General features: G+C 42.4%; 1 protein-coding gene across 4 annotated transcripts in view; it reads left to right on the forward strand.

Annotated features, from left to right (window-relative positions):
- Positions 1 to 19270, forward strand: part of tcerg1l (transcription elongation regulator 1 like) — a 563581-nt gene that overhangs the window by 390573 nt on the left and 153738 nt on the right. For 3 of the 4 annotated variants that reach the window (XM_078413654.1, XM_078413653.1, XM_078413651.1), the window contains 2 exons: positions 14648 to 14739; positions 18373 to 18464. In XM_078413654.1, coding sequence (XP_078269780.1) covers positions 14648 to 14739; positions 18373 to 18464 — 184 coding nt within the window. The remainder of the gene's footprint in view (positions 1 to 14647; positions 14740 to 18372; positions 18465 to 19270) is intronic. The other variant, XM_078413652.1, reaches the window with a different exon arrangement.

Here is a 19270-nt window from a genome sequence, read left to right on the forward strand (position 1 = left end):
CTTCACCAGGAAACTTCTAGAAGGTCACCTGACCTCAGTCACAAGGCACAAGCCCATTGGCCCTAGAAGGTCACCTGACCTCAGTCACAGGACACAAGCCCATTGGCCCGCTTCTGTTCTTGGCCTCAAGGGGGCACTGGCATTTATATTACATATACGTCACAAGAACGCCACAGGAGATCCTTCTTCCTTGTGGCTATCAAACTGCACAACACCGCCTCCCTTCTGTCGTGGGGTAGACTGAGACTGAGACTGACCCCCCCCCCTCCCCCCCCCCCACCTCCTCAATCTTTGCACATCCCCAAACCCTTACCCCTCGTCACTTTATTTTCATGTTTCATGGATTTTGTGTTTTTTATTACTGTAGGCAAATTAATTTCCCTCTTGGGATAAATTAAGATCTGTCGTGTGATATCGTCTCGTATCGTTGAGACACTTTTACAGACAAGTCACCGAGATTTGGGAGACCACAACCCCATTGAGCTATTTGAGTGCCTTGTTCACTTCACATGTGCACATCTGAACCGATTTCACAGCTTCGAGACAGCGGAAGGCATTCTCATTGTATGTGTGTAGGAAAGATCTGCAGATGCTGGTTTAGACCGAAGATAGACACAAAAAGCTGGAGTAACTCAGCGGGACAGGCAGCATCTCTGGAGAGAATGAATGGGTGACATTTCAGGTCGAGGCCCTTCTTCAGAGCTGGTGGGTGGTAGAGCTGCCACCTTGCAGTACCACAGACCTGGGTTCAATCCTGACCTTTGATGCTGTTTGGAGTTTGCAACCCCTCGGGGTTTGTCGGTAACTTGGCTTCTTGTAAATTGGGAGTGTATGGAAAAGTGAAATAACATAGAACTACCGTAAATGGGTGATCAATGATCTGAAGAAGGGTCTCAACCCAAAACTTCACCCATTCCTTCTCTCCAGAGATGCTGCCTGTCCCGCTGAGTTACTCCAGCATTTTGTGTATATCTTCACATTGTATGTGTTCCTGTTATCGTAGAGTAGTAATCATGACTCTCTGTTAACTGTGGCTTAGTAGGTGGCATTCTTAACTGTGAGGCAGTAAACTAAGGCTTCAAATTGCCCTCAAAGTACAACAACCTATGCTGATGCAGCAGTGTAGTATCAAAGCAGTGAAGGGGATGAAGATTTTCAGTTAACAATGTGCTCAGATGAATTTAATAGATCTCATGGCACTATTTTGAAGAAGACATTTATCCACAGTATCTTAACCAGCATTTATCCTTCTATTAACATCATTAAAAGCAATTTATTCAGTCATTGCCTCATGGCTGAATGTGGGAGCTTCCTGTTCACAAATTGTTTGACATCTTTCCTTGATTCTAACAGTGATAACACTGCAAAAGTCCGAAGAAGGGCCCTGACCCGAAATGTCAGTTATCCTGTTCTCCTGAGATTCGGCCTGACCTGGCTGAGTTATTCCAGCACTTTGTGCCCTTTTGTGTAAACCAGCATCTTACTGTTCCTTGTTTCTCCTCTGACAACTTGCTGGGCTGGAATTAAATGTTTGCACGCCAATGGTTCTGAAGAAGACGTCCAGGCCTGAAAGGTCACCTGCCCATCTAAAATGAACTGTATGAAGTGTAATTGCCGTGGGAAAAGGTTTTTGTTTATGGATGAAATCTGAGATGTGCCAGGTGCCATTCCCTGAGCACGTGTTGTAACCTACTCAGTGTGCGGTATTCCAAGAGTGGTTGCTATCATTCCAGCGAAGGGGTCAATGGTTGGAAAGATCAGAAATGGCCAGAGTATTAGCACAACTCCTGCAGCGTTAGGATGGGGCGGTGGTGGTGACGCATTTCGACCCGTCGTACATTTGGATTTATCGTCCTGCGCCCCGCCATATTAATGAGTTTCATAAGAAGATGGTCTCCTGCAATGTGAGGAGAGATAGAACATTTACAAGTTGGCTGTCAGGATGTGCCAATCGCGTGCAAACATTTAATTCCAGTAGAAAATTGTCAGTGGAGCAGAATTCTTGGATGGGGAAGCAATAACACATTAGGATGAGATCCTGGATCTAATGCTGACACATGAGAATGAGTCCCAGTCCCAGCATCCCTAATGATCAGGGATCATTTTGCTTTCCTAAGTGTTCAGGGGGGTAAGTGGTGCAGGATGTTAATGAGCCCATTGAGAAGCCTCTACATTTGCTTGTGCCTCTTCTCTCTTTGGGACTGGCAGCGATATCTTTCTCTGCACCATGTGTAGTCAGTGGAAGTGGTTGTGCAAATTGTAAATCATCATTCTCTCCCACTGCCTGCCGACAGCTTGATACACTACCATTACAGCACCAGCTAGCAGGCTTACTAAATGCTGAATGTGCAACAACCAAAGAAGACGAGTAGAAAAATTATTACTCCTCACAAAACTCCGCATCATGTCACATTATCAAACCATTAAGCGACAATTTTAGATAATAGGCATTAAAGTCATTCTAGAAGTCAGATAGTCCACTGATAGTTTCTTAAGTTCTTAGAATAATGATATTTAAAAGCTCTTTTTTTACATAAGGCAAGATTCAGAACATTTATATAACTCCTAATGATTCCTGTTAGTGCGAGCTACATTTGCTACTCGAAATGGAAAATATCTGCAAAGACGTACAGGTATGTAGGTTAATTGGCTGGGTAAATGTAAAAATTGTCCCTAGTGGGTGTAGGATAGTGTTAATGTACAGGGATCGCTGGCCGGCACGGACTTGGTGGGCCGAAAAGGCCTGTTTCCGGCTGTATATATATGATATGATATGATATGATAATCCTCCTCTATCTCTGAGTTTTTGACCCATTGCTTTCTAATAAAGGCACATTCTAAAAACTGGCAGATACCACATTCTAAATAATGATTTACAAAAGTCATGCCCTTTTGCTTACAATTGTAGACTGAAAGACTGATGAGTCTTGTGAGCAAAATATGGTACAGTTGTAATGTTGCTTCCCTACTGAATTGGAACCTTCCAGTGTATAGTTATTATGCTGGGAAAAATCATGCATTGCTTTGAATTTTTGTCTTGTCTCCGTTCTGCTTTTTTAAATCCCCATTTGTCCTCCAGGCACTGCAACCACGGTGGTAAATGAAGCCGTCTCTGTTTTTATCCTTGAGGAAGATTGCTTGAATTCTGCAGCAGGCAGTGGATTTCCATTCCCTTAAAGATCAATTTAAAGTTTTTGATTTTGACTATGATGGGCCTGTTCCACTCTTTTAGTTCTGGCTCTTCCACTCACGTCACCATCTAGGGCAGACATCAGGCAACAAAATCGAAACATGTAGAATTTTCTTTCCAAAGCTGTTAAGAGTCATTGGGCCATCAACTCTAATCCCATCTTTATTCTCCCCTTATTGCCATTCACTAACTCTATAGTGGTGCAGCGGTAGAGTTGCTGCCTCACAGCGCCAGAGACTCGGGTTCGAGCCTGACTACAGGTGCTGTCTGTACGGAGTTTGTACGTTCTCCCCGTAACCTGCGTGGGTTTTCTCCGGGTGTTCCGGTTTCCTCCCACACTCCAAAGACGTACAGGTTTGTAGGTTAATTAGCTTCAGTAAAATTGTCCCTAGTCTGTGGGTGTAGGATACAGAGATCGCTGGTCGTCACAGACCCGCTGGGGTGAAGGGCATGTTTCCGCACTGTATCTCTAAACTAAACTAAACCAAACTAAACTATCAACCCTCTTGCCTTTGGGATGTGAGAGGAAATCAAAGCAGCTGAAGGGAGAATGTGCATACTCCACACTGCAGGTCAGTATTGCACACGGGTCTTGTGTGCTGTGAGGCAGTTCTACTACCTACTCTACTGTGTGCCCACACTCTGTGAAATAAATCTCTCGAGATTTTAAACACCTCAGACCTAATATCACTACGTCTTTGTTCCTCTCCTGTAATTCCCAGCTGCTTGTCGATGTCCTTTATGAAGTGCCTTGAGAGATTTCACTGTCCGAATTCCACATACATACATGTTGTATCAATATAATATATAATAATGCAAGAATGAATGTATTATTATATATAATACAATCATATCACCCCTCATAATTGGTTTGTCATCTGGTTTCAAAGCAATGCCATTTATTTATTACTTTTAATATAGCAGAAACATTGGTTCACACAAGTTTCATTAAACAATTCTTAAGGGCATCTGCCCTTCGGCCCAACTTGCCCTCATCTGTTTTTTGGTTAACTGATTTATTGTGACATTTTAAATACTGTATTGCTTGCTTAATCTATCAATACTTAACCATTGCCTCTCACATTTGCAAAAGGTCCTCAGAGGACAATTAAGACATTTGATACCATCTCAGTAAAGGGCACATGATGTAGCTGGCAACAGAGCTAACTTGTGTAGGAAGGAACTGCAGACGCTGGTTTAAACCGAAGATGGACACAAAATGCTGGAGTAACTCAGTGGGACAGGCAGCATCTCTGGAGAGAAGGAAAGATTATGATTTGGTTATTTCCTTCAAACTTCCGAATTGAAGATCTGTTTGCTATTGGCAGCTGCCCAGCAGCAAATGAGTCGTTTTCTGAATTGCAGCCTATAGTTGGGGCAGGGAGTTTAGAAAAGAAAAAGGAACATCTTAATTGTTTATGAATGCAAAGTAGATTTAAAGGCAGCTATAGAAACTTTAAACCCAATCAAGATTAGATGACATGAATAAATTGTGCAGATTGCTAACTTAGGGTTTCAAGTGTTTATTTCGAACTCAAAGTGACAATAACAGCTCCTCTAATGTATGTCTGATATACACAGGAGACTTCTGGGTGTTAAAATACAGTTGTCTTATGATTAAAAAAAAGAGTTTGGCAGTTACTTAGATTCACATTGATGTATGATACAACTATAGTTGTTTTTTTGGGGCATTGAAAGAACAGGTTCTATGTTCATTTCTTACTGAGCTACAATTCTTCAAACTGGCACAGATTGGTTGTAGACTATGTGTCTATTTCAGGGCAAATGTTTGCCTTAAGCAATGCCAGCAGAAAGCATGTCAACATATGTCATTTCTGGATTAGCAAGGGTGTCAGGGGTTATGGGGCGAACGCAGGAGAATGGGGTTAGGAGGGAGAGATAGATCAGCCATAATTGAATGGCGGAGTAGATTTGATGGGCCGAATGGCCTAATTCTGCTCCTATCACTTATGACCTTATGACCTTATTATATCACATAGCATTAATTCAACCACGAGATTTCTATTCTGGCAGCCTTTGGGAAAGCCAATCATATATTATTTGACATTTTGCTCTCAATTACTTTGAAATAGATCCAACATTACCATTTCCTTAAAACATCACATCCATATTTGCTTCCAGCGACATGCTTCTGACCTAAAGTAAGGAGAAAATTCACGACATTATCATCATACTATGTTCAGAAAATGCAACTAACCCACTACCACTTGCTCTAATAATGAATAGACACCACTGACATGCATTACAGTATTATAGGATATTTATAGTTAAACTTTACTGAAGAATTAGAATTACAATTGGCCTCTCTGTCTCTGTCTCTGTCTCTGTCTCTGTCTCTGTCTCTGTCTCTGTCTCTGCCTCTGTCTCTGTCTCTGTCTCTGTCTCTGTCTCTGTCTCTGTCTCTGTCTCTGTCTCTGCCTCTGCCTCTGTCTCTGTCTCTCTCTGTTTCCCTCTTTTTCTCTCTCTCGCTGTATTTCTCTCTCTCTGTTTCTCTCTCTCTCTCTCTCTCTCTCTCTCTCTCTCTCTCTCTCTCTCTCTCTCTCTCTCTGCCTCTCTCACTCTGTTTCTCTCTTTCTCTCTCTCTCACTGTCTTTCTCTCTCTCTGTTTCTGTCTCTCTCTCTGTCTCTGTCTCTCTCTCTCACTCTCCTCTCTCTCTCTCTCTCTCTCTCTCTCTCTCTCTCTCTCTCTCTCTCTCTCTCTGTTTCTCTCTCTCTCTCTCTCTCTCTCTCTCTCTCTCTCTCTCTCTCTCTCTCTGTTTCTCTCTTTCTCTCTCTCTCACTGTCTTTCTCTCTCTCTGTTTCTGTCTCTCTCTCTCTGTCTCTGTCTCTCTCTCTCACTCTCCCTCTGTTTCTCTCTTTCTCTCTCTCTCACTGTCTTTCTCTCTCTCTGTTTCTGTCTCTCTCTCTCTGTCTCTGTCTCTCTCTCTCTCTCTCTCTCTCTCTCTCTCTCTCTCTCTCTCTCTCTCTCTCTCTCACTCTCTCTCTCTCTCTGTGTTTCTCTCTCTCTCTCTCTCCCCCCCTCTCGCTCTCTCGCTCTAGCTCTTTCTCTCTCGATTGTAAGCTACCCAAGTGGATTTTGAGATGCTGTTGTTGGAGTTTACATGTGGCCTTACTCTGGCAATGGAGGAAGTCCAGGATGGAAGGAGGACATGGGAAGGTAGTAGTAGTTGTAGTCACTTTATTGTCACATGTACCTAGATATGGTCAAAAAGTCACTTTGCATGCAATCCAATTTCAGTTTAGATTACTGACCCTTGTACCGAGATACAGTGGAATGCTTTTGTTGCATGCTATCCAGTCAGTGGTAAGACAATGCGTGATACCAGTAAAATCATACTGTACATAACCCGATCTTACACAAGTAAACAATCGAGTAGATTTCTTTTGAAGCAGGTCACAAAGTGTCGCCACATTCCCAGTGCCATCTTGCAGCTTTCAAGCATCAAGATCTTAAAAGTATTAAGTCTTATCTTCGCCTTAAAGGTCGGATATCCTGACAGCAGCACTGTATCGGTGATGTGGGAGTCAGCCTGACTTGTTTCTTGCGAGGAAATGCGAAGTGCAAAGTGTCCTCAATACACTCGTGTGTAGGAAAGAACTGCAGATGCTGGTTTAAATCGAAGATAAACTCAAAAGTGTCTTCAGTCTGAAGAAGGGTCTCGACCCTAAACGTCACCTATTCCTTCTCTCCAGAGATGCTGCCTGTCCTGCTGAGTTACTCCAGCATGTTGTGTCTATCCTGAATAGACTCCTTCCCCTCACCAAGCCTCTTGGCTCCAGGCTATGGGAACTGCACTGTAGCACATTTTTTTGCTGACAGGACACATTGAGATATGATGTGCAACCCCATGGGCTCAAGGTTGTGAAAATGGACCTCAAATTCCGTAAAGCTGATTCCCAGGACTTCGTCTTTTTTCTCCAGTTTTCAGCATCTGCATTTTTCTTGTGTCTCCAGTATAATCTACTATCATGTGTTTAATTTTACTAATGAAAGTGAAGAGTTATTTTTTCAGTACATAATTAGCCAGTGCACGTCATCCTTTCACATCACCAAATAATTGGCAGTAGATTGATATAATTGTTTTTGTGTTGTGATTTCACATCAGCATTACAGAATTATAAAACGTGTTGTACTGCCCGATTTATGGACTTGGTAATTCCATGGCACTGTGCCAGATTCATTGGGTGTTTAAGTAAGGTAGGCAAGAAATGTCTGCCATTGCAATTTGGCATTTTGCCACCTGCCATTAACGGTTTCAGGAAAACGATCATCATAAATCCCTAACACAATATTTTCAAGCAGATTATATTTTGCAATATTAAATTATCCGTTATAATTGTTCAGTGACCTGTGTGATTCTTGTGGATATAAAATTTAACATTCACCGTAAATTTTCATCTATTGTAACTATCTTACAATTGGAGGCCAATTCTCTGAATGCATTCAAGAGAGAGTTAGATAGAGCTCTTAAGGATAGCGGAGTCAGGGGGTATGGGGAGAAGGCAGGAACGGGGTACTGATTGAGAATGATCAGCCATGATCACCTTGAATGGCGGTGCTGGCTCGAAGGGCCGAATGGCCTCCTCCTGCACCTATTGTCTATTGTCCATTGTCTATTGTCTATTGTATCTAATGCAGTTCTTCATTATTAACAGCATTATGTAAATAATGCACACAAAACTGATCCTAAATGTTATGTTCAAAATAGTATATATATATGTTTTTTTAATTTTCAGTTATTCTTATCGACAAGAAAACACTAAACAAAATGAATATTTCCGTAGACCACGTACATCCAGGCAATTTAGCTGTGAGTTAATCTGCCAGCAGCCCACAAGGCACAGAGAGGCTGCATAAGGGTGGCACGGTGGCACAGCGGTAGAGTTGCTGCCTTACAGCACTTGCAGCGCCGGAGACCTGGGTTCGATCCCGACTACGGGTGGTTTCCCGATGGGGTTTGTACGTTCTCCCCGTGACCTGCATAGGTTTTCTCCGAGATCTTTGGTTTCCTCCCACACTCCAAAGACGTACAGGTTTGTAGGTTAATTGGCTTGGTATAAATGTGAAATGGTCCCTAGTGTGTGTAGGATAGTGTTAATGTGCGGGGATCGCTGGTCGGCGCGGACCCGGTGGGCCGAAGGGCCTGTTGTCGCACTGTATCTCTAAAACTAAAAACTAAAAGGAGTTGGACAGGTTGGGAGGGTGGGTGAAGACGTGGCACATGGAATACGGCAAATGGCATGTGCGGTCAAGCACTTTGGTGGAAGGATAAAGTCCTACTTGACTACTTTGTAAATGGGGAGAGAATTCAGAAAGCGGAGGTGCAAAGGGACTTAGGAGTGCTGGTGCGAGATTCCCGAAAGGTTAATTTGCAGGTTGAGCCAGCAGTAAGGAAGGGAAATGCAATGCTAGCATTCATTTTGAGTGGACTAGAATATAAAACCAAAGATGTAATGCAGAAGCTTTATAAGGCACTGGTGAGACCACATTTGGAATATTGTGAACACTCCTAAGTCCCTTTGCACCTCCGCTTTCTGAATTCTCTCCCCATATCTGAAAAAGGATGTCCTGGCATTGGAGAGGGAAAGGAAGTTTGTGAAAATGTTCCCGGGGATGATTAGGTTAATGTACGAGGAGCGTTTGAAGGCTCTGGGCCTGTGCTCGCTGGAGATTACAAAGATGAGGGAGGATCTCATTGAAACCTACCGGGTAATGAAAGGTCGAGACAGAATGAACGTGGAAAGGATATTTCCAGTAATGGGAGAGTCTAGAACTGGAGGGCACAGCCTCAGAATAAAAAGATGTACCTTTAGAATAGGGAATAGGAGGAATTTATTTTGCCACAGGACGGTGAATATGTGGAATCATTGCCACAGACTGCTGTGGAGGCCAATACAGTGGGTATTTTTAAAGCAGAGATTGATGTTCTTGATGAAAAAGAGCATTTAAGGTTACGGGGAGAAGGCAGAATAATAGGGTTGAGAGGGAAAATAGATCAACCATGGTGGTATCATCATATCATATCATATATATACAGCCGGAAACAGGCCTTTTCGGCCCTCCAAGTCCGTGCCGCCCAGCGATCCCCGTACATTACCACTATCCTACACCCACTAGGGACAATTTTTTATTATTTTTTTACATTTACCCAGCCAATTAACCTACATACCTGTACGTCTTTGGAGTGTGGGAGGAAACCGAAGATCTCGGAGAAAACCCACGCAGGTCATGGGGAGAACGTACAAACTCCTTACAGTGCAGCACCCGTAGTCAGGATCGAACCTGAGTCTCCGGCGCTGCATTCGCTGTAAAGCAGCAACTCTACCGCTGCGCTACCGTGCCGGTATGGAATAGACTCAATGGGTTGAATGGCATAATGTCTTATGGTCTCATGGTCTTACAGCCCACCAAGTAGATCGAACTAATGGTTAAATTAAAAAATCAGGCACGGGTTTAGTTGGGGTCAGGAGCACCCTGCAGGTGTTGGGAAGACAAAGTCCAGTCCTGTTTCTTGAAAATTTTGAATAATTTACACAGATTATTGCATGCATTCCTCTTTAGAATGGAATAAATTTACTATCAATATAATGATTGTAAATTAATATCATTGTCATATTTGTTTTTTTGTTATGTATAAGATTCAGTGCATATTGTGACTTACCCAGAGAACAGCAAAGCTGCACATACAGTAAAACTAAAACTTGTGTTTAAGTCTAAACCAGGGCAGCACTGTGTTGTAGCACTAGAGTTGTTGTTGTTTTTTTTTTTAGAGATACAGCGCAGAAACAGGCCCTTCGGCCCACCAGGTCTGCGCCGCCCAGCGATCCCCGCACACTAACACTATCCTACACCCACTAGGAACAATTTTTTTTTTTTTTACATTTGCCCAGCCAATTAACCTACATACCTGTACGTCTTTGGAGTGTGGGAGGAAACCGAAGATCTCGGAGAAAACCCACGCAGGTCACGGGGAGAACGTACAAACTCCGTACAGACGGCGCCCGTAGTCAGGATGGAACCTGAGTCTCCGGCGCTGCATTCGCAGTAAGGCAGCAACTCTACCGCTGTGCCACCGTGCTGCCGTTGCCTTACAGCGTCAGAGACCTGGGTTCAATCCTGACTAAGGATGTATGACGTTTTGTACGTTCTCCGTGTGACCGCGTGGGCTTCCTCAGGTTTCCTCCCACATTCCAAAGACGTGCAGGTTTGTAGATGAATTGGCTTCTGTAAATTGTCCCTGCTGCATACGATCTAGTGTAACTAGTGAACTATAGAACTAGTGTATGGGTGATCGATCGCTGGTCGGGCTGGACGCTGTGGGTCGAAGGGACAGTTTCTGCACCGTATCTCTAAAACTGAAACTAAAACTGAAACAGTAATATCAAATAGAACATAGGACAAGTAGTTTGAATATGTATTCATAGTCTGTAATGCTGCTGTAAGTAAGAATTTAATTGTTCCATCCGGGGCATATGACAATAAGACACACTTGACTTATTTATTTGCACTATTTTGGGAACAACCAGTTAGATTAAATGATCAATAAAATTGTATAAACTTAGGAGATGAGCAGCAAGTGCAGACAATCTTAAAAGTAACATGTTCTGGTATCTGACAAACTTCGTAAAAATAATTAATGCTAAGATTGATGAATTAGTAAGATGAAGAGCTGTGATTGTAATTTGCCTTTTGATTTTGATTGTTTGATGACTATATAAAAGCTTCCTTAACATCTTTGCGGTGAATGAAGCTTGAGACCACAATGAAATCCTAGTCTTCCTACCAATCTGTTGTTAATGTCAGAGCCAATTAATGACACACTGTGGCTTTGGTCATTCATCTTGCTTTATTCACACGATTACAGCTCAAACCCAACTCTTCTTTATTAAAGTAAAATCAACATTATTTTGTCAAAGTAGCAACTGTTTATTTTTGAATGTGCATCTATTATTGAGCTTTTCATGTGATCAATAAATCAAAATTTATGGAATAGAATGGTAAAACATATCATCGACAACAATTGTGCAGAGTACAAAATCTATTACTAAACTGAAAATAAATCACATTAAAGGTTTAAGTATGGCGAGTCCGAAACTTGTTGGTTGTAGAAGAAGTTTATTGCAGCCGCAATATTCGAATACAGAGTTAAACAACAAGGTAAAGGACAACCATTACAAACTTACTGTCTTCCTTGAAGACTTCGCCGAACTGACTAAATCGGGCGCCAAACGCGCACATGACATCGCTGGCCAATCAGCGATGTCGCTCCCTGGACCAATCCCCATGGTCGCGTTCCCACGTGACCTCGCTGGCCAATCCGAGGGTTCGACGACCTGGACCATTCTCTATGGTCGCTACATAAGTGTATTTCAAAGCAAACCGATTACTTTTTTCCAAGGCAGCATCATTTTTCTTTTTAAGTAACATTGAAAAAAGAGCACATGTATCTCCTTACTGTTCATGTAAACAACACCAATCATCTTTTATCTCTGCTGATTGAACTTAGACGTACCTTGACTTGAAAGATACATGTAGGTACTTTATATCATAAGCAAAAAACTGAAAATGAAGTGCCTCATAAAACTGGTCACAGGTCATGTACAACTACAGCTCACTGTTCGTAAATAATACAACCTAATAATTAATTACCAGCAGCAAAATTTCAACCTCATGGGAATATTTGATGTGGTTGACTAAAATTCCATTCTGTGGTATGAATGAAGATGTTTTGGCATTTAGCTATTCCACAGTGGAAACTCAATGTCATCTGAATTAGATCCAAAACATTGTTGTTGATAATTGTGAGTTATCAATTATCACTCACATTGATCATTGTGATTGATAAATGTTATCAATTTTTTGATAACATTTTAATTTTAGTACCTTTTTGTGTGGGTATTGGGTGTCCTTTAATCCATATATTGCTCCATCCGTGCTTTTCTGGGATCCATATCCTTTTTGCTGGAGCAGAGATTTGTCCTTGTTTAGTGCAGAATTCTGAATTATCTTTTATTTAGTGCAGAATTCTGAGTAATTTGATAGTGCGCGCGAATGCACAGTCCAGGCATAAACCATGTTCAGCAGCTGTTTTCATGAATTGAATAGAAATTGAGTGAGGGTACACACCAGTTTGATGAAAGGAATTCATGTGCCACCTTGCACAATCTCCAGAACATCATGCATGATAAAATCACCATGGCAAGGAGTGAATGTTCCATAGAGGTCGGGAGGAACAGATTGCATGTAGCTTGGAGGCTGGGGAGAACCTGAGGTGGTTGTGATGTGGGGGAGACTATCAGTGGGGAGAACACCAGCAGGAGAGGGGGAGCATTGAGATACAGGTTGGGGAGGTGATCGTATGTAAAATGGGAGGCCGAACAAGACCTGGGCCACCAAGAGAGAAGGCAAAACATCTGGAGAGTTCATTGGGTAAACTGGGACGAAGCCTGTATTGGGAAATGGCAAGGATAAGTAAAAAGGAAGAGATCAGGGTATCGAGTGAACAATTGGAAATACTGTAGAGAAGAATATCTAGTTTAGGTGAAGTGGGGACTCAATTCAGATGTGAATAAATAAGATCAGACTGTGCATGAAAGGCATAATTCTCATATTATTTCTCATTGTTTACACTTTGTTGCAATAAAGAAGATGGCTGCTCAGCCTAGCAGGTCAATATCAGTTCTCAGCATAATTCCAAGAATCTCATTCCCCTGTTCTTTCTCGCATGCATAACAAGGCCCCTGATTTTTTTGACACTCATCACTAAAAGATGTAGAATTCTTAGCACTGGTTGCACCTTGTAGCAAGGAACATTCTCAATGTCCAAGCCCATGGATTTTGTCAATCACACATGCCTAGTAAAAGTGAAATCATCGCAACTTGGTATCACTGCACTTAGTCATATAGTCATAGAGTGATACAGCATGGAAGCAGGCCCTTCAGCCCAGCTTGGCCACACCGGCCAACATGTCCCAGCTACACTAGTCTCGCCTGCTTGCGTTTGGCCGATATCCCTCCTAACCTGGCTTATCCATTTGCCTGTCTAACTGTTTCTCAAGTATTGGGATAGTCCCTGCCTCAACTACCTTCTCCAGCAGCTCATTCCATACACCTACCAGCCTTTGTGTGAAAAAGGTACCCCTCAGATTCCTATGAAATCTTTTCTCCTTCACCTTGAATCTATGTCCTCTGGTCCTCAATTCCCCTACTCTGGCCGAGATCTGTGCATCTACCCGATCTATCACATGCTCATGAATGGTGCATACCCACATCAAGAAAGGACTGAGGTGGAGGTTTCAGAGAGCGTTGAAGTGCAGCAGTTGGTGCTGCCTCCTCATGGCTCCAGAGATAAGGTTCAGTCCTATCCTCAGGCTTGTTTGTGTGGAGTTTGCGGATTCCCCCTGTGACCGCTTCGATTTTCCATGGTCGATCCAGTTTGATTCCACATTGCAAAAAGTTAACGGCAGGTTAATTAGCTATTGTAAATTACCCCCTAGGGTTGGTGGGTGGCAGGAGAATTGGGGATAGATAATGTGCAAGTGAGATAAAGCAGATTGCAGGGAGATTAGTGGGGGAATGGGATCAATGGGAATGCCCTGAATGCTGGAACTGACTCAATGAAACAAACTACCTTCTCCTGTGTCATATGTACGTATGGGATATATGTCTTTCTAGCACAAAGTGCATGCTCTCATTTAACAATAAGGTTTCAGATAATGTTTTCCATCGTGCAGCATTTAAAAACTTTGTGTTATGTAAGATGGCTTACAGGGAACAATGGAAACAATTTCTCATTCTGTCATCTGGGCTGTATTCATTACTGAGTGCCTGAAGAAATGCCCATTTCACAGGACATAAATCTTAGCAATTTTGAAATGAAACCTTGCGTTCCGGTGTTTTTGTATCCTGTGTGTATTTATGTAACCATTAGAAAAGGATATTGTAAATTGTTGTTACATGTCAAAACCACAGTAAATGTATTACACTGTACAAATATCAATATATTAGAAAGAAAAAAGTAAATGCTGGAAAATATGTAATTTGCTGTAGCACGCAATGTATCCTCTAGATGACTACAACCATTTTAACTGGAAAGTAAATAAATGGCTAACTAATATAATGAAAATTGATTGTAATTTAAACTGCAATGAATGAATGAATGAATGAATGAATGAATGAATGAATGAATGAATGAATGAATGAATGAATGAACGAATGATTGAATGAATGAATGATTGAATGAATGAATGAATGGATAAATAATAGAAACAATTAAACCTAAACTATTTATAAAATATGTCTAAAGTAAATATAAAAGTATAATCTAAGTTTTTAAAGATATCCTGGTTATTTTAACGTGCATTAGGCAGAGGGAAACTTTTTAACAGTTGTGGGTTTTGACATTTGAATGCAATGTTATTTCTGTTCATTTACAGATAAAGAGAAAGGGTCTTACCAGCAATCATGTGCCAAGGCTTCCAGTACAATATCAGGAGTGAAAAAAGAATCAAATGTGAATTCAGAAGAGGTTTGTGTTGGTCATACTTTTAATCTGCACGTTAATTTAAATGAAAAACATTAAATATTTTGAATAAGCGAAATAGTTGAATTCATTTGCTGTATCAAGCAGGTAATGGGATGTATAAGGTAGCCTTGATAACAACAAATATAACAACAGTAGTTTGTATTTATATAGCACCTTTAACGTCAGGCAATAGCCGACCGCAGAGACACATGAAACTGCAAAGTACAAAGTGCTGGAGGAACTCAGTGAATCAGGTAGCTTCTGTGGATGGAATGGGCAGGTGACATTTCAGATTGGAATCCTTTTTTAGACCGATTGGCTAACATTGATGCAGTTAGGGAGGAAAAAAAGCAGAGAGAGAATTTAAAAAGTGAGGCCTTTGTTAACCTGGAACCATTAGTATCATATGCATAATAGATGACCAGCAAAAAAATGAATGTTAGGACCCAGGCGTTAGAATTTTGGATGACTCCAAGTTTATAGAAGGAAAATGAAGAGGGAATCTCATGAATAAATGCAGTGCTATAGATAATCTAGAGGTAACAAAGGCATGAATGGAGATCTCAGCAGCAGAAGACAATAGACAATAGACAATAGGTGCAGGAGTAGGCCATTCGGCCCTTCGAGCCAGCACCTGCCATTCAATGTGATCATGGCTGATCATCCACAATCAGCACCCCGCTCCTGCCCTCTCCCCATCTCCCCTGACTCCGCTATCATTAAGAGCTCTATCTAACTCTCTCTCGAAAGCATCCAGAGAATTGGCCTCCGCTGCCTTCTGAGGCAGAGAATTCCACAGATTTACAACTTCTCTGAGTGAAAAAGTTTTTCCTCATCTCCGTTCTAAATGGCCTACCCCTTATTCTTAAACTGTGGCCCCTGGTTCTGGAATCATGATAGTTGGGGATTTAGGCAACATTTAGAAGGAAAAATATATATGGTCCACTGCTCATCACCAATTCAAATCTGGCACCAAGGCAGAATTGTCTTCATTAATTTTAAGATCGATGCCTTTAGGTGGAAATTTGCAACAGGGACTGTCGTGATCTGCGCTTTGGCTGGAGAAAATTTCTGCTTTATTCATTACCAGACAATTTAAATTGTGGGTGCTCAAAAGGAGGCAGAGCTGGCTAGCTCCAGCCCAGACGTGGAAAGAAATGTGTGCGTTAGATGAGGTTGATGAGTGGCAGCATGTGGATGCGAAATCGGTCGGGGTTATGGATAGAGACTTGGGGGGGTATCAAAGGTAATAATATGGATGTTCAAAGAGCAGCCATTCCAAGCATTTCTCCAACAAAACATGTAATAGATATGAATGGAATCAAATGAATATGGTTCCATCCAGCTGCACAACAGCAGAGAAACTGGAGGAGAATGTGTATTCAACCATATCAAAGGGATGAGAAGTTTGGGATCAGCTAGACTCCGTGTGCCTTTTGGAAGAGCAATTTTACAGCTTCCAAGGCAGAAGACTGATCAGATAGGTACAGCTAAGGGGAAGATGTGTACATATCGGGGAGGCTACTCTGTGCTCAGTGTTCAAAGACTTTGAGGAATGAGGGAAAGTTTGAAAATAACGCACCAATTTACAAGAACGGAGCATTTTATTGGATCTTTGAGGAGTTAGTTGATGAAAGCGAATTTTTAAGAGGGGGTAGTGTATAGGAGAGAGAACTATTAATAATATCAGCTAACGGGGTCCTGGAAGGGAAAGAAACCACCTCATCACTTGGCAAATCTATACGAATCAGTTCCCAGTGGAACACCTAGGAAATGTTTCATTTAAGGGGTGGCGCGGTGGCGCAGCGGTAGAGTTGCTGCCTTACAGCGCTGCACTGCCAGAGACCCGGGTTCAATCCTGACTATGGGTGCTGTCTGTACGGAGTTTGTACGTTCTCCCCGTGACCACGTGGGTTTTCACCGAGATCTTCGGTTTCCTCCCACACTCCAAAGACGTACAGGTTTGTAGGTTAATTTGCTTGGTGTATGTGTACATTGTCCTTCGTGTGTGTAGGATAGTGTTGATGTGTGGGGATCAATGGTCGGAGCGGACTTGGTGGGCTGAAGGGCCTGTTTCCGTGCTGTATCTCTAAACTAAAAAAAAATACCTTGAGAAAATTCTACACTTTTAATCATAAGCAAAGCAAATGATTTATTGGCCTATTGTTTTAATAAGCACAATTGAGATTGAAGTATTCACAAAATGCTGGAGTAACTCAGCGGGTCAGGCAGCATCTCGGGAGAGAAGAAATGGGTAACGTTTCGGGTCGAGACCCTTCTTCAGACTGATTGAGATTGAAGTATTCCTTTTAGTTTGGTACCTGTGTTGGTGGGGTGAGAGATCGGGCAGGGGGCTCGGTTGAATCCGTAAGTGGAGATAAATTGATGCCCCACTACTGTGATGCAATTTTAATTTAGTTTAGTTTAGAGATATAGCGCGGAAACAGATCCTTTGGCCCACCGAGCCGATCAGCGATCCCCATACATAAGCACTATCCTACACACGCAACGGGCAATTTGTTTATAACATTTACCAAGCCAATTTCCCAAAAAACCTGTACGTCTTTGCAGTGTGGGAGGAAACCAAAGATCTCGGAGAAAACCCACGAGGTCATGGTGAGAACGTACAAACTCCGTACAGACAGCACCTGTAGTCGGGATCGAACCCAGGTCTCCGGCGGTGCACGCGCTGTAAGGCAGCAAATCTACGGCTGCATCACCGTGCCACCCCGGCACTGACCTCCTTTTCAACTGATTGCTCTCGACCATAAATGTTGTTCTGTCTTGTGCATAGAATATTCTAACTATTTTTATTCTTCTTTGCATTGTGGGAACTTAGCTAATTCATGTAGAAGGAGGTTCTCGTGACAGTTTTGGTGTTCAGCTGTTTCACTTGCTGCTTAAATAGCTGACAACAGAGTCCTTCAGTCACTCGTGAACTAACAAATGCGACTGTTGCATTCAGACAGGCTTAGAGATAGATTTTAATAATCAGATGTCCTTTAAAGATAGATATTGCAGACTGGTTGTCAGAGAACAAAATGCTGAGATTAAAAGAAAATGCCACGTCGTTAAGTTTTTGAAAGATGACTGTTTTTCCTCCCACCAATACCATTGCTTATTTCCAATCTTAAAATCACTTATAATAACTAAATACCGAGCGGCACGGTGGCGCAGCGGTAGAGTTGCTGCCTTACAGGGAATGCAGCGCCGGAGACTCAGGTTCGATCCTGACTACGGGTGCTGCACTGTACGGAGTTTGTACGTTCTCCCCGTGACCTGCGTGGGTTTTCTCCGAGATCTTCGGTTTCCTCCCACACTCCAAAGACGTACAGGTTTGTCGGTTAATTGGCTGGGCAAATGTAAAAATTGTCCCTAGTGGGTGTAGGATAGTGTTAATGTGCGGGGATCGCTGGGCGGCACGGACCCGGTGGGCCGAAGGGCCTGTTTCTGCGCTGTATCTCTAAATCTAAAAAATCTAAATTCATATCTAACATCACGAAATGTCTACATTCAATCTTTTACATGGCTCACCTTCACAAACCTACATTTCAAACACGTTGTTTCTGAGTTTGGAAGATACTGACAAGAAAATCTGATGTATTTTAACGGCAATTTGTTTGTGTTTTAATGAAGAAGAATAATCTAAAGAAAGGCATCGGTGCGAAGGAATCAGTGCGTCACCAGACCAAACCTGTGGCATCTACTCCTGTGCCTGGATCCCCATGGTAAGTTCAAACTCTGAAAAGCCCATGATTACTTTTTTTTAAAAATGAATCCAACTTATATTGACACCAGAAACGTTTGTCCGGTTCTGTGGTGGCATCGGCCATTTTCTATGGAGTGGTCTGCTGGAGCAGCAGCATCTCAGCAGCGGAGGGGAAGAGACTTGACAAGCTGGTCAGGAAGGCCAGCTCTGTCCTGGGTTGCCCCCTCAACTCAGTACAGGCGGTGGGAGAGAGGAGGATGATGATGGCAAAGATAACATCGCTGCTGGACAACGACTCCCACCCCATGCAGGACACTGTCACTGCACTGAGTAGCTCCTTCAGTGACAGACTCCTTCACCCCAAGTGTGTGAAGGAGAGATATCGGAGGTCCTTCCTTCCCGCTGCTGTGAGACTGCACAACCAGCACTGCTCCCAACAGACCAGTCAACAGTAACAGTAGGGGAAAAACACTGTAAATGATGACAATTATCCTTATCTTTATTTTAATTCATAATGAATGTCTCTTGCTGTCCACTTTGCTGCTGTAACACTGCAAATTTCCCCGGTGTGGGACAAATAAAGGAATATATTATAATATTATTATTATTATTATTATTATGGGGTATAACTACATGGTTCAAGACATTTTGTTATCCGTGCCGCCCAGTGATCCCCGCACATTAACACTATCCTACACACACTAGGGACAATTTTTACATTTGCCCAGCCAATTAACCCCTTTGATATCTCGTTTTCACATCTTACCCTTCCATATCTCTGTTTCTCCCTCTTCCCTGACTCAGTCTGAAGAAGGGTCTCGACCC

Source organism: Rhinoraja longicauda, chromosome 16, assembly GCF_053455715.1.
Source record: "Rhinoraja longicauda isolate Sanriku21f chromosome 16, sRhiLon1.1, whole genome shotgun sequence".
Taxonomy (NCBI): Eukaryota; Metazoa; Chordata; class Chondrichthyes; order Rajiformes; family Arhynchobatidae; genus Rhinoraja; species Rhinoraja longicauda.